Source organism: Loxodonta africana, chromosome 22 (genome assembly GCF_030014295.1).
Source record: "Loxodonta africana isolate mLoxAfr1 chromosome 22, mLoxAfr1.hap2, whole genome shotgun sequence".
In the NCBI taxonomy this organism is placed as follows: Eukaryota; Metazoa; Chordata; class Mammalia; order Proboscidea; family Elephantidae; genus Loxodonta; species Loxodonta africana.
Genome location: NC_087363.1, coordinates 1,281,072 through 1,296,715, shown reverse-complemented (window position 1 = coordinate 1,296,715; position 15,644 = coordinate 1,281,072). Strand labels below are relative to the sequence as shown.

The 15,644-nt window shown below is 36.2% G+C and overlaps 1 protein-coding gene across 1 annotated transcript; it reads left to right on the top strand.

The window, feature by feature from the left end:
• Positions 1-8,219: 8,219 nt before the first annotated feature.
• LOC100658548 (olfactory receptor 5D18-like) lies at positions 8,220-14,304 on the top strand. The gene is made up of 2 exons (XM_064274204.1): positions 8,220-8,262; positions 13,323-14,304. Exons 1-2 carry the CDS (start codon positions 8,220-8,222, stop codon positions 14,249-14,251), a joined length of 972 nt encoding a protein of 323 aa, XP_064130274.1. The 3' UTR covers positions 14,252-14,304.
• The last annotated feature ends 1,340 nt before the right edge of the window (positions 14,305-15,644 follow it).

The following is a 15,644-nucleotide window of genomic DNA, read 5'->3' as shown; positions in this document are numbered from 1 at the left end:
ATTTTAAGAGCAGCTAGGGATAAATGAAAAGTCACCTACAAAGGAGAGCCAATAAGAATAAGCTCAGACTCCTCAGCAGAAACCACACAGGGAAGAAGTCAATGGGCTAACTTACACAAAAATTGTAGGAAAAAAATTGCTAGCCAAGAGTCATATATCCAGCAAAACTGTCTCTCAACTGCGAAGGTGAAATTAGGACATTTCCAGATAAACAGAATTTTAGGAAATTTGTAAAAATCAAACCAAAACTTTAAGAAATACTAAAAGGAGTTCTTTGGTTAGAAAATCATTAATATCAGGCATCAACCCAAGACTAGAATACTGGGCAGAAAAATTAGATGTCAACCCAGACAAGGAAATCAAAAAAATAAATCAAGATAAAAAAAAATGCTCAAAAACAGGGTAACAGTGATGTTATCATGTAAAAGAAGATGACATTAAAACAATAAAGAGAGACTAAGAAATGTAGTCATAGATCTTCCATATGGAGAGGAAGATAAGGCAATACAAAGAAATAGAAGTTTAAATTTAGAAAAATAGGGGTAAATAATAAGGTAACTGCAAAGGAGACAAACTATCCTACACACCAAATTAAAATACAAGAAAAAAATAGAGACTCAGTAGAAATAAAATTAAAAAATACTGATATAAGCAATGGACAATATGTAAAGATAACCTATTTAACAAATAAAATTCAGTGGGAAAAAGAAACTGCCAACAACACACAAAAAAATGACCTCAAAATGATAGCACTGAATTCATAAATATCCATAATTGCAATGAACGTGAATGGACTAAATGCACCAATAAAGAGACAGAGAGTGGCAGAATGGATTAAAAAACACAACCCATCTATATGCTGCCTACAAGAGACACACCTTAGAAACAAACAAGCTAAAACTCAAAGGATGGAAAAAATATATCAAACAAACAACAATCAAAGAGCAGGAGTGGCAATATTAATTTCTGACAAAATAGACTTTAAAATTAAATCCACCACAAAAGATAAGGAAGAACGCTATACAATTATTAAAGGAACAATATACCGAGAAGATAGAACTATATTAAATATTTATACACGAAGTAAGAGGGATGCAAGATAAATAAAACAAACTCTATCAGCTTTGAAAAGTGAGAGAGACAGCTCCACAATAATAGTAGAAGACTTCAACACACCACATATGGTGAAGGACAGGACACCCAGAAAGAAGCTCAATAAAGACACGGAAGATCTAAATGCCACAATCAACCAACTTGACATCACAGACATACAGAACACTCCACCCAATAGCAACAAAGTATACTTTCTTTTCCTGTGCCCATGGAACATTCTCTAGAATAGACCACACATTAGGTCATAAAGCAAGCCTTAGCAGAATGCGAAACATCGAACTATTACAAAGCATCTTCTCTGACCATAAGGCCATAAAAGTGGAAATCAATAACAGAAAAAGCAGGGGAAAGAAATCAAACACTTGGAAACTGCTGAAAAAAGACTGGATTATAGAAGACACTGAGGACGAAATAAAGAAATTCATAGAATCCAATGAGAATGAAAATACTTCCTATCAAAACCTTTGGGACACAGCGGAAAGCAGTGCTCACAGGTCAATTTATATCAAAAAATACACACATCCAAAAAGAAAAAAAGGCCGAAATCAAAGAATTATCCCTACAACTTGAACAAATAGAGAGCAACAAAAGAAAACCACAGGCACCAGAAGAAAACAAATAATAAAATTAGAGCAGAATTAAATGAAATAGAAAACAGAAAAACAATTGAAAGAATTAACAGGACCAAAAGCTATTTTTTTGAAAAAAATAAAAAAAAATAACAAACCATTGGTCAAATTGACAAAAGAAAAAAAGGAGAGGAAGCAAATAACCCAAATAAGAAATGAGATGGGTGACATTACAACAGACCTAACTGAAATTAAAAGAATCATATCAGATTACTATGAAAAATTGTACTCTAACAAATTTGAAAACTTAGAAGAAATGGATAAATTCCTAGAAACACACTAACTACCTAAACTAACACAAACTGAGATTGAACAACTGAATCCCCACCCCAGTGCTGTCGAGTCGATTCCAACTCATAGCGACCCTATGGGACAACTGAATAGACCCATAATAAAAGAAGAGATTGAAAAAGTAATCAAAAAACTCCCAACAACAACAACAAAAAAGCCCTGGCCCAGGCAACTTCACTGCACAGTTCTATCAAAATATCAGAGAAGAGTTAACACCACTACTACTAAAGGTATTTCAGAGCATAGAAAAGGATCGAATACTCTCAAATTCATTCTATGAAGCCACCATACCCTTGATACCAAAACCAGGTAAAGAGAGCTATATCCCTCATGAACTTAGATGCAAAAAACCTGAATAAAATTCTAGCTAATAGAATTCAACAACATATCAAAAAAAATAATTCGCCAGGACCAAGTGGGATTCATACCAGGTAGGTAGGGATTGTTCCACATTAGAAAAACAAATAATGCAATCCATCATATAAATAATAAAAAAAAAAAAGACAAGAATCACATTATTTTATCAACTGAGGCAGAAAAGGTATTTAACAAAGTTCAACACCCATTCATGATAAAAATGGTCTGCAAAATAGAAATAAAAGGAAAATTCCTCAACATATTAAAGGGCATTTATACAAAGCCAATAGCGAACACCATGCTAAATGGAGAGAGCCTGAAAGCATTCCCCTTGAGATTGGGAACCAGGCAAGGATGCCCTTTATCACCACTCTTATTCAACATTGCGCTGGAGGCCCTTGACAGAGCGATTAGGCTAGATAAAGAAATAAAGGGCATTCGGATTGGCAAGGAAGAAGCAAAATTATCTATATTTTCAGATGACATGATCTTATGCACAGAAAACCCTAAGGAATCCTCCAGAAAACTACTGAAACTAATTGAAGAGTTCAGCAGAGTATCAGGATACAAGATAAATATAAAAAAATTAGTTGGATTCCTCTACACCAACAAAAAGAACAGCGAAGAGGAAATCACCAAATCAATTGCATTTACAGTAGCCCCCAAGAAGATAAAATACATAGAAATAAATCTTACCAGAGATATAAAAAACTTATACTAAGAAAATTACAAAAAACTTCTGCAAGAAACCAAAAGAGACCTACTTAACTGGAAAAACATACCTTGCTCATGGATAGGAAGACTTAACGTTATAAAAATGTCTATTCTACCAAAAGCAATCTATACATTTAATGCAATTCTGATCCAAATCCCAATGACATTTTTTAAAGGGATGGAGAAAGAAATCACCAACTTCATATGGAAGGGAAAGAGGCCCCAGATAAGTAATGCATTCCTGAAGAAGAAGAACAAAGTGGGAGGCCTTACTCTACCTGATTTTAGAACCTATTATACCACCACAGTAGTCAAAACAGCCTGGTACTGGTACAACAGGCACATAGACCAATGGAACAGAATTGAGAATCCAGACACAAATACATCCGCATATGAGCAGCTGATATTTGACAAAGGCCCCAAAAGAGTTAAATGGGGAAAAGACAGTCTTTTTAACAAATGGTTCTGGCATAACTGGATATCCATCTGCAAAAAATGAAACAAGCCCCATACCTCACTACATGCACAAAAACAAGCTCAAAATGGACCAAAGACCAAAATATAAAATTTGAAACAATAAAGATCATAGAAGAAAAAATAGGGACCACATTAGGAGTCCTAATAAACAGTATACAAAACATTATTAACAATGCAGAAAAAAAACTGGGTAACTGGGAGCTCCTAAAAACGAAACACCTATGCTCATCCAAAGACTTCACAAAAGAGGAAACAGATTTTCCACAGACTGGGAAGAACTTTTTAGCTATGACATTTCTGATCAGCGCCTGATCTCTAAAATCTACATGATACTGCAAAAACTCAACTGCAAAAAGACAAATAACTCAATTAAAAAATGGGCAAAAGATATGAACAGACACTTCACTAAAGAAGACATTCAGGTAGCTAACAGATATGTGAGGAAATGTTCACCATCATTAGCCATTAGAGAAATGAAAATCAAAGCTACAGTGAGATTTCTTCTCACTCCAGAAAGGCTGGCATTAATCCAAAAATCCCAAAACAATAAATGTTGGAGAGGCTGTGGAGTGATTGGAACACTTATACACTGCTGATGGAATGTAAAATGTTACAATCACTTTGGAAATCGATTTGGCGCTTCCTGAAAAAGCTAGAAATAGAACTACCATACGATCTAGCAATCCCACTTTCAGGAATATATCCTAGAGAAATAAGACCCTTTACGTGAATAGATATATGCACATCCATGTTCACTACAGCACTGTTTACAAAAGCAAAAAGATGGAAGCAACCAAGGTGCCCTCAAGAGATGAATGGATAAATAAATTATGGTATATTCACACAATCGAATACTATGCATCAATAAAGAACAGTGATGAATCTGTGAAACATTTCATAACATGGAGGAATCTGGAAGGCATTATGCTGAGTGAAATTATTCAGTTGCAAAAGGACAAATATTGTATAAGACCACTATTATAAGAACTCGAGATATAGTTTAAACAGAGAAGAAAATACTCTTTGATGGTTACAAGAGAGGGGGGAGGAAAGGAGGGTGGGAGAGGGGAATTCACTAACTAGATAGTACATAAGAACTATTTTAGGTGATGGGAAAGACAACACACAATACAGGCAAGGTCAGCACAATTGGACTAAACCAAAAGCAAAGAAGTTTCCTGAATATACTAAACGCTTCAAAGGCCAGCTTAGCAGGGGTGGGGGTTTGAGGACCATGGTTTCAGGGGGCATCTAAGTCGATTGGCATAATAAAATCTATTAAGAAAACATTCTGCATCCCATTTTGGACAGCAACATCTAGGGTCATGCACATTAGCAAGTGGCCATCTAAGATGCATTAAATTTTCTCAGTCCTCCTGGATCAAAGGAGAGTGAAGAACATGAAGGACACAACCGAATTACAAGCCCAAGAGAAAGAAAGAGCCTCATAAACCAGAGACTATGTCAGCCTGACACCAGAAGAGCTAGATGGTGCCTGGCTACAACCGATGACTGCCCTGAAAGGGAACAGAGCAGAGAACCTCTGAGGCAACAGAAGAGCAGTGGGATGCAGACCCCAAATTCTCATAAAAAGACCAGACTTAATGGTCTGACTGAGACTAGAAAGACCCCAGTGGTCATGACCCCCAGACGTTCTGTTGACCCAGGAGAGGAACCATTCCCAAAGCCAACTATTCAGACAGGGATTGGACTGGACAATGGGTTGGAGAGAGATGCTGGCAAGAAGTGAGCTTCTTGGATCAGGTGGAAACTTGAGACTATGTTGGCATCTCCTGCCTGGAGCAGAGATGAGAGAGTAGAGGGGGTCAGAAGGTGGTAAAATGGACACGAAAAGAGAGAGTGGAGGGAGGGAGTGGGCTGTCTTATTAGGGGGAGAGAAACTGGGTGTATGCAGCAAGGTGTATACAAGCTTTTGTGTGATAAACTGACTTGGTTTGTACACTTTCACGTAAAGCACAATAAAAATTATTTTAAAAAAGGAGAATCATTCAATATTTGTCCTTGTATGCTTGACTTATTTCACTTAGTATTATGCCCCTCAGGCCCATCCATGTTATAATATGCTTTGTGGAATCATCATTGTTCCTTGGAGAAGAAAATCATGCTTAGTGATGTAGAGGGTCAGCAGAAAATAGGATAACCTTCATGAGATGGATTGACACAGTGGTTGTAATGATGGGCTCAAGCTTAAAAACTATTGTGAGGAAGACACAGGACTGGGCAGTGCTTTGGTCTGTTGTCCATCAGGTTGACTCAATGAACTGACTCAATGGCACTTAACAACAGCAAGTGTTCCATTGTATGTATGTACCACAATTTGCTTATCCACTCATCTGTTACTGCAAACTTAGGTTGTTTCCATTTATTTGTTTATGTGAATAAAGCAGCAATGAACAAAAGTGTGCATAGTATGTTTGAGTCATTATTTTTAGGTCTCTAGGACATATACCACAGTACATGGTGTTTTATGTGTTGCTGTGATGCTGGAAGCTATGTCATCAGTATTCAGATACCAGCATCAGTTACTCATGGTGGGCAGGTTTCAGCTGACCTTCCAAACTAAGAGAGACTAGGAAGGAGGACCTGGCAGTCCACTTCTGAAAAGAATCAGTAGTAGTGGTGTTAACTCTTCTCTGAAAGTTCGTAGAACTCTGCAGAATCAGCCAGTGAAACCTTATAAATAACAGCAGAACAGGGTTTAATATACCTGCAGAGGATGAGCCCCTCAGTTTAGAAGGCTCTCAAAAGATGGCTGGGGAAGAACTGCCTCCTCAAAGTAGAGTCGTCCTTAAAGACATGGATGGACTCCAACTTTCAGGACCTTCATTTGGTGATGTGACATGACTTAAAGGGAGAAGAGAGAGCTGCAAACATCCACTAATAATCGAAACATGAAATGTAAGAAGTATGAATCCAAGAAAACTGGACATCATCAAAAATGGAATGCATAAACATTGATATCCTAGGCATTAGTGAGCTGAAATGGAGTGGTATTGGCCATTTTGAATCAGACAATCATATAGTCTATTATGGTGGGAATGATAACTTGAAAAGGAATGGTGTTGCATTTATTGTCAAAAAGAACACTTAGATCTATCCTGAAGTACAGCACTGTCAGTGATAGGATAATATCCATACACCTAAAAGGAAGACTAGTTAATATGAGCATTATTCAAATTTGTGAACCAACCATTAAGGCCAAAGATGGAGAAATTGAAGATTTTTACCAGCTTTCTGCAGTCTGAAATTGATCAAATATGCAATCTGGATACATTGATAACAATAAATGAAGATTGGAGTGTGAAAGTTGGAAGCAAAGAAGGATCGTTAGTTGGAAAACATGGCTTTGGTGACAAAAACAATGCCAGAGATCGCATGATAGAATTTCTTGAGACCAGCGACTTCTTTATTGCAAATACCTTTTTCCACCAACAGATGGAATATACAGGAATGAAATTGACTACATCTATGGGAAGAGAGGATGGAAAAGCTCAAAAACATCAGTCAGAACAAGAAAATGGGACAACTGTGGGACAGACTATCAATTGCTTACATCCAAGTTCAAGTTGAAACTGATGAAAATTAGAATAGTTGACAAGAGCCACAGCGTGACCTTAAGTGCATCTCACCTGAATTTAGAGACCATCTCAAAAATAGATTTAGCATGTTGAACACTAATAACCGAAGACCAGACGAGTTGTGGAATGACATCAAGGGTATTATACCTGAAGAAAGCATGAGGTCATTAAAAAGAAAAAAAAAAAAAAGACCAAAGTGGATGTGAGAAGAGACTCTGGAAATTGCTTTAGAAAGTTGAGTAGCTAAAGCAAAAGGAATAAATGATGAGTTAAAATAGCTGAACAGAGGATTTAAGAGGTTGGCTTGAGAAAACAAAGTATTATAATAACATGTGCAAAGACCTAGGGATGGAAAACCAAAAAAGGAAGAACACACTCTGCGTTTCTCAAGCTGAAAGGACTGAAGAAAAAAATGCAAGCCTCAAGCTGCAATATTTAAGGATTCCATGGGGAAAATATTAACCAACTCAGGAAGCACCAAAAGGTGGTGGAAGGAATACACAGAGTCACTATACCGAAAACAATTGGCCAATATTCAACCATTTCAGGAGATAAAAATGAACTAATGGTACTGGAGGAAGAAGCCCAAGCTACACCGAAGGCACTGGCAAAAAACAAGGCTTCAGGAATTGTTGGAATACCAGCTAAGATGTTTCAACAAATGGATGCAATGCTGGAAGTAGTCACTTATCTAAGTCAAGAAATTTGGAAGATGACTGCCTGGCAAATGGGCAGGAAGAGATCTATATTTATGCCTATTCCTAAGAAAGGTGATGCACCAGAATGCAGAAATTATCGAACAGTATCATTAATATCACACACAAGTAAAATTTTGCCAAAGATCATTCAACAGCGGCTACAACAGTATATCAGCAGGGAACTGGCAGAAATTCAAGTTGGATTCAGAAGATGACAAGGAACCAGGGACATCATTACCGATGTCAGATGGATCCTGGCTGAAAACAAAATATACCAGAAAGATGTCTACCTGTTTTACTGACCATGCAAATGCATTTGACTCTGTGGATCAAAACCGGTTATGAACAGCATTGTGAAGAACGTGAATTCCAGAACAATTAATCGTGCTCATAAGGCACCTGTACTTAGCTCAAGAGGCAGTTCTTGGTTTAATGTCAAGAAAAGTGTGTGTCCAGGCTGCATCTTTTCACCATACTAATTCAATCTGCATGCTGAGTTAATAATCTGAGAAAAGGGAATAAATGAAGAAGAATGCAGCCTCAAGATTTGAGGAAGACTCATTAACAATCTATGTTATGCAGACGACACAACCTTGCTTGCTGAAAGTGAAAGGGCTTGAGGCACTGACTAATAATGATCCAAGACCACAGCTTTCAGCCTGGATTATGCCTCAACATAAAAAAAAAAAAAAAATCCTCACTACTGACCAATAAGCAACATCCTGATAAACAGAGAAATTATTGAAGCTGTCAAGGATTTTATTTTACTTGGATTCATAGTTAATGCCCATGGAAACAGCTGACAAGAAATCAAAGGACATGTTGCATTTGTCAAATCTGCTGCAAAAGACCTCTTTAATGTGTTCAAAACAAATATATCACTTTAAGGACTAAGGTGTTCTTGACCCAAGCCATAGTGTTTTCAATCCCTGATAAGCATGCTAGAGCTGGGCAAGTAATAAGGAGAAGAACGGACACTTCTGAGTTATGATGTTGGTGAAGAATATTGTACGTCCATGGACCGCTAAAAGAATGAAAAAATATGTATTATAAAAAGTACAGCTAGAATGCTACTTATAAGTGATAATGGGGAGACTTCGACACTCATAGTTTGGACATGTTATCCAGACGGACCAGTCCTGCAGAAGGACATCACACTTGGTAAAAACCTTTCATCTTCTTGAAGATCAGTGAAAAAGAGGAAGACCCTCCACAAGACGGATTGACACAGTGGCTGTAACAATGGGTTTCAAGCATAAAAACAATCACGAGCATGGCACAGGACCAGGCTGTGTTTTGTTCTGGTGTACATAAGGCCACTAGGAGTCAGAACAGACTGGACGGCACCTACAACAACGGTGTGGATGAGCAGCCTTACACTTGAAACAATCAGCTTATGCTGAGAAGGAGAGAGGAAAAGGGTGATTATTCCACTGCATATATGGTGACACAGAGATTCAAGGAATTTGAGAGTCACAAAAGTTCATATAGCCAGAAATGACTGGTTTACGACAGAAATTTAGCTCTTTGACCCCAATTCCAGTGCACTTTCATCCTATTATTTCACTCCGTCTGTCTAAGAGATCATGCAAATTACATTGCCCTTCAGAAGGAACAATTGTTGTGGTCATTTCAATATCTCTAGTTTATGGCTGAATATTATCTATTCAAAGGCTACATTAGCAGTATTATCAGTCTGGAAATCATTCTAAGATGTCTTTATTCTAATGGACATTTATTTGGACAAGATGAATGTAATACAAAATTCATTTGGGAATACCAAAGAATCATACTATAAAATTTATGTTCTGGTGCTTCCATGAATGAATAATCAATCACAGAAATTCAGGAAAAAAAAAAAAAGACTAAAAAATTAAAAAAAAAAAAACAAATTAGAATAGGAAGGCTCATCCTAAAAAGTTTAAAATAAATTACAGTGTTTCTATTATTAAACTGGAACCCTGGTAGAATAAGGCTGTTAACCAAAAGGTCACCATTTTGAATCCACCAGTTACTCCTTGGAAATTCTATGGGGCAATTCCACTCTGTCCTATAGGGTCACTATGAGTCAGAAACAACTCGACAACAGGTTTTTGTTTGTTTGTTTGTTTTGACTTATTATTAAAATATTGTTATATTGGGACAAACAGGCATTCAAGAGTCATGTGAACATCTTTCTTTAGCCTTATGAGAAAGATAAAATTTTATCTCTTACTCCATACATGAAAACAGGTTCTGAAATCAAAGGTGAAAATTTAGATGACATGAACATACAGACTTCATAGGAAAAACAAAAGAAAACAAATTGCTGAAAGAAACATTGAGGAGAAAACGACAATTAGTCCAATAGAAAAAAATGGACAGAAGGTACCATTAAAGTGTCCAAATTAAAGGAATACAAATAACTCTAAAATGTTTGAAGAGTTGTGCAATCAGGCTCATATTAATAGAAGGACAAATGAAAATTTCCTTTAGATGACATTGTCACCTATCTGAACGGCACATAATCAACAGTCAATTATTATTTGACAATTATGAGCTCTATGGATACATAGACTTGATAACTACTGGAGAATATGGGCGTGTTCAGGAGACTTGGCAAAATGAATTTAAATATAAAGTGTTTCTTATAAGGTGTTCTTAACGATAATAATACTGCAGAAAAAGGTAGAAAATTTTAATTGTTGAGTTTTTGTCCTCTAGAGATTGGAGCAACAGATAGTCTCTAGGGTTCATGTCCCAAGGTTGTGACACAGATATAAGATGCATATACTTTACTCCCAACCAAGTCTCCCAGAGGCAGGAGAGGCCTTCTCTTTGCCATTAGCAGGTTTGTTTTAAGATTTAAAAACATAATGATATTAACTTCAAAGTAGGGTATCTAGGAAACAGCTTGAAAGGGGGAAAACATAAACGTTAGAGGTAGAGAGTTCTTGAGGAATACCAAGCCATCACAAAAGGTACTTGTCTGAACATGCAAGATACAGGATGTGCACCCCTTATGCAGAGATTTGCATAGAGGATTGGCCCCTTAATAATAGTGCTCTGAATGACAGGTACCTCGGGTGGGGCAATAGAAGAGCCTTGAGAGATTTGAGAATGTATATTTTCATATTTTTGTAAATTTTTGGAGCAGTTGTCAAGGTAGAGTAGAAAAGCATTTAACCAGACTGGAATAATCAGAGATTGGATAGGATCTTTAGTAAAAGAAGAAAGTTTATCTTCTATCTATCTATCTATCTATCTATCTATCTATCTATCTATCTATCTATCTATCTATCTATCTATCTATCTATCTATCTATCTATCTATCTAATCTATCTATCTATCTATCATCTATCTATCTATCATCTATCTATCTATCTATCTATCTATCTATCTATCTATCTATCTATCTATCTATCTATCTATCTATCATCTATCTATCTATCATCTATCTATCTATCATCTATCTATCTATCTATCTATCTATCTATCTATCTATCTATCTATCTATCTATCTATCTATCATCTATCTATCTATCTATCTATCTATCTATCGATCTATCGATCTATCGATCTATCGATCTATCTATCTATCATCTCTCTGTCTGTTTTTGTCTATCGGTCTGTCAGTCTATCTATCTATTATCTATCTTTCCAGCTTTAACTAAAATTACACAGCACATAGCAGAGAATACATGTATCCCCTGAGAGCAAAAGAACAATAAAATGGGAGGAAATTAAAGGAAGATATTTTAGCTATCCTATTTCCTTGACTGAATGGGAAAATACATTTATCATCAAATTAATATCAACATTTGGGAGAGAAAAGACCCATTACATTAAAGACATATATTTGGTTAAAAATAAGATTTAAGAGCCTTAAATAAATGAAATACATTGTTAAAGAAAAAAATCTGATATTTAAAATGACTAATTGTGCAATGGAATTGCCTTTTGAGGTGGTCTTCAACACTCAGCTTTATATAGGAACAGGACAGGGCCATTGAGGGACTCAGTATAGCACATGACCTGACATCTTTATTTCAGGACCATCTGAAAATGATGTGTTGAGTTTCAGAATCAGAGACAAACTTAGCACAAATCGTAGACAAGAGAAGGAGTTTCCCATTATGTTGGGATCTAAGAGGTGCTGGGTGCCAATTCTGGAAATACAATAATTCTTTTGTATTACTGTTTTCTCATGAAATGATTTAATTGTGCCCTACGATTCCATGTTTTTAATTCTTATAGACACGTAATAGAGGGAAAGAATGAGTATCCTAGATGTGTTGAAGAGAAGTGAATGGGAGAGGCTGTGGAATTTGGAAATTCTAAGTCCAAGAGTCTTTAGTTATTCCTGTGTTTCATCTGGATGCTGCTCTCTACTATATCTCTGTGGCACCTAACAGTGTCATTGGACTATTTTCCATAATTTTAGAGTCTCTAGTTTGCTCAAAATTTAAGGCGGTCATCATTAACAAAGGAAATACATTAGTAGGTAGACTTATAAGATGGTCCTTTGTATGGGGTTGAGAAATGAATACATGGCTGGGGATCATAGACTGGATTTTATCTGCATGTCATTGTGAAAGTTGAGGCATCTTCTGACTGCTGTTCTGCCATCTTTAGAGTAAGGATGTAGACTGGATTATATTTATCATCTGCTCTAGTCTTTTTATTCCTCGAACAACGAGGGAGAGTTGGAACTCAGAACTACCGGATTTGAAGAACGAAAAAATGTTACTGACAAGTCGACTTAGAATCATGGGGACCTCATGAGTAAAAGAGCAGGAAAAATTCATAAATTTTTCAGTGTCTGATTTTTCAGAATTACATCATCAACCCAGTTTTCAAAGGTGCCTGTGGGTGGACAGGAATCTTCAAATTTTGGTATCTAGCCAAAGACATTAACCAAAGGTGTCACACAGGCTGCTAAAAAGTAATTGAGATTTATACTGATATGAGTGATACTGTGTCAGAAAGAAAAACATAGATTAAAGTACTACGCAGAATTAAAATAAAAACACAGATGGGAAGTGTTAAGGCTGTCCATTCTTTGTGTCCATAGTGTGTACATGTTATGAAATGATTAAATGATATATTTTAGATTTTTCTGATTTTTGTTATTGACTGCGAGGCTGACATAATCCAACATCAGGCTAGGCTTGTCTTCTATGAACTGATAACATTCAAGGAGAACTGAAGGTGCTATGTGAGTACTTGACTTAAAATTACCATACAGTCTCTAAGTTCTTTAAGTCATAATCAGGTTTTAAAATTTTAGAAATTTACCACATTTTGGTTAATAAAAACATAGATTCTGAAAGAGATATTCTTTCCATTCTTGGCAAGCGGAAGTTGATCCAAGCTTCCTATATCCCCACTCTCTTTAATTTTTTTTTTTTAACTTCTAGGATTGGCTTTCAGATTTCGACAAACAGAAGCCATGCTGTTGTCAGAGTGTAATAAAAGTGGTGTCACATTCACCCTTTTGGGCTTCTCAGATTACCCAGAAGTACAGGTACCCCTCTTCTTTGTATTTCTGACCATCTACAGTGTTTCTGTTGTAGGGAATATTGGGATGATTGTAATCATCAAAATTAACCCCAGACTGCACACCCCCATGTACTTTTTCCTCAGCCACCTCTCATTTGTGGATTTCTGCTATTCCTCCATCGTTGCTCCCAAGATGCTAGAGAACCTAGTTGTTGAAGACAGAACCATTTCACTTTTAGGATGTGTAGTGCAGTTCTTTCTCTTTGGTACCTTTGTAGTGACTGAATCCTTTTTATTATCAGTAATGGCCTATGACCGCTTTGTGGCTATTTGCAACCCTCTGCTCTACACAGTTGCCATGTCCCGGAGACTCTGTGCTATGTTGGTGTTGGGATCATATGCATGGGGAGTAGTGTGTTCCTTGGTAAACACATGCTCTACTTTCAAATTATCTTTTCGTGGTTTCAACACAGTCAATCACTTCTTCTGTGAGCTCTCCTCAGTTCTCACTCTTTCTTGCTCTGATACTTCTCTCACCCAGTTACTGCTTTTTATCTTTGTCACTTTGAATGATGTGCTCACATTACTCATCATTCTCACCTCTTACGTGTTTATTGTTGTCACCATTTTGAAAATGCGTTCAGCCAGTGGTCGTCGTAAGGCATTTTCTACTTGTGCCTCTCATCTGACTGCCATCACCCTCTTCCATGGCACCATCCTCTTCCTCTACTGTGTGCCCAACTCAAAAAACTCCAGATACACCTTCAAAGTAGCCTCTGTGTTTTACACAGTGGTGATCCCTATGTTGAATCCCTTGATCTACAGCCTGAGGAATAAGGATGTCAAGAATACATTCAGCAAGATAAAGGATATTAAGTTCTTTTTTCATTAAACATAGTATTTCAGTAGTATTTTTCCCTAACTGTAAGTGAAGTTTGTCCAAAAAGCTTGTTTCTGAAGATATCTTTAAAAATTATAAGTAATATTGCATAGTAGTAAGGATATGGATTTTTGGCTCAAAGTGACTAAACTCGGGTTTGTCTTGTAATTGTAAGAAAAGACCATAATCTCTTTCATTTTTAGTTTAAAGTCTACGAAAATGTGATACCATGAGATAGCTCATTATCTGATAAAGACCAAAAGATAATACAGATATCATGCGAAGCACCTTTCATTACCTGAAAAAAAAAACTAATTCTATCCCTCTGTCTTATAAGATAAATGGAGTATAGTAGGTTGTCAAGAAAGACACTTTTTTTGCATATGTATATATATATGTATATGTATATACACAAATGGAATTAAAGATAAGACATGCCTTCAAGGAATGCATACTCTCTATTGCTGGAGCAATAAAGTGGCTATCGCATAAGACAAACTATAATAATTATCCTAAAAGGTTTGAAGCAAGGAACAATTCAAATGAATTTTGGGACATTTGACATATGTCATCATAAAAGAGATATCATTTGATGATGGCCTGGAAAATGGGCAGGATTTTAGGACACACATTTCAGTGAAGAAGGTATTTTATTCAGGACAGACTAGAATGAACAAACTCAAGGAAATGGGAATGTAGCATTGCATCCACCAATTTTTATTGAGTGCGTACTGTATGTGTATGTCTGTGTGTGCATCTGTGTGTATGTGTGTATGTGGTATCCTATATTCATGAATGCTAAGCTGAATAAGTGAGGTCTATAACCTGAACATGTTTTCAAAAGAGCTCCAACATGACTGAATGATAGTTTTGATAGGCTTAGAAATGTATCTCAGAAAATAAGAATATGCAAAAAATAGAGACAATGAGTACATGACCTGTTTCATGCTATTGTTTTGCCCACTTAACCATTGCAAGTGTTATATATACTTTATTAATTATTTTGTTTACTTATACTTATATATATTTGGAACATGAGCATAATTAGTAAATGTTTGTCAACGGGACTCCCATCCAGCATAGAAAAATCCAAAAAAATTATTTGAATTTGCCAAATGTGTTACACAGAAATGTTCACCTAAACTTATTCAAAATAAAATGAAATGCAATCTGTCATTTGAAACTAGACATAACAACTCTATCTTTTTGACTCACTTGTACATCCTTCTCTTTTCTCTACTCAATATGTCTAGATTAAATTCCAAATAAAACAAAAATATAGTGGGAGAATTAATTTGCCAGGTGCTTTTTAGTGAGGGAGAAAAAATAATTTGTAGAACAATTTTATATGACCAAAGAAATTATTTGAAAGAGTCCTATGACTTTAAACTTATGATCATTATTC

Bases quoted from the DNA above. Each gene is read 5' to 3' on its own strand.
- LOC100658548 (XM_064274204.1), top strand. From the start codon at position 8,220: ATGAACAGCATTGTGAAGAACGTGAATTCCAGAACAATTAATC. The intron at 8,263-13,322 runs GTGCTCATAAGG...TGCTGTTGTCAG, and splicing joins GAATTCCAGAACAATTAATC to AGTGTAATAAAAGTGGTGTC.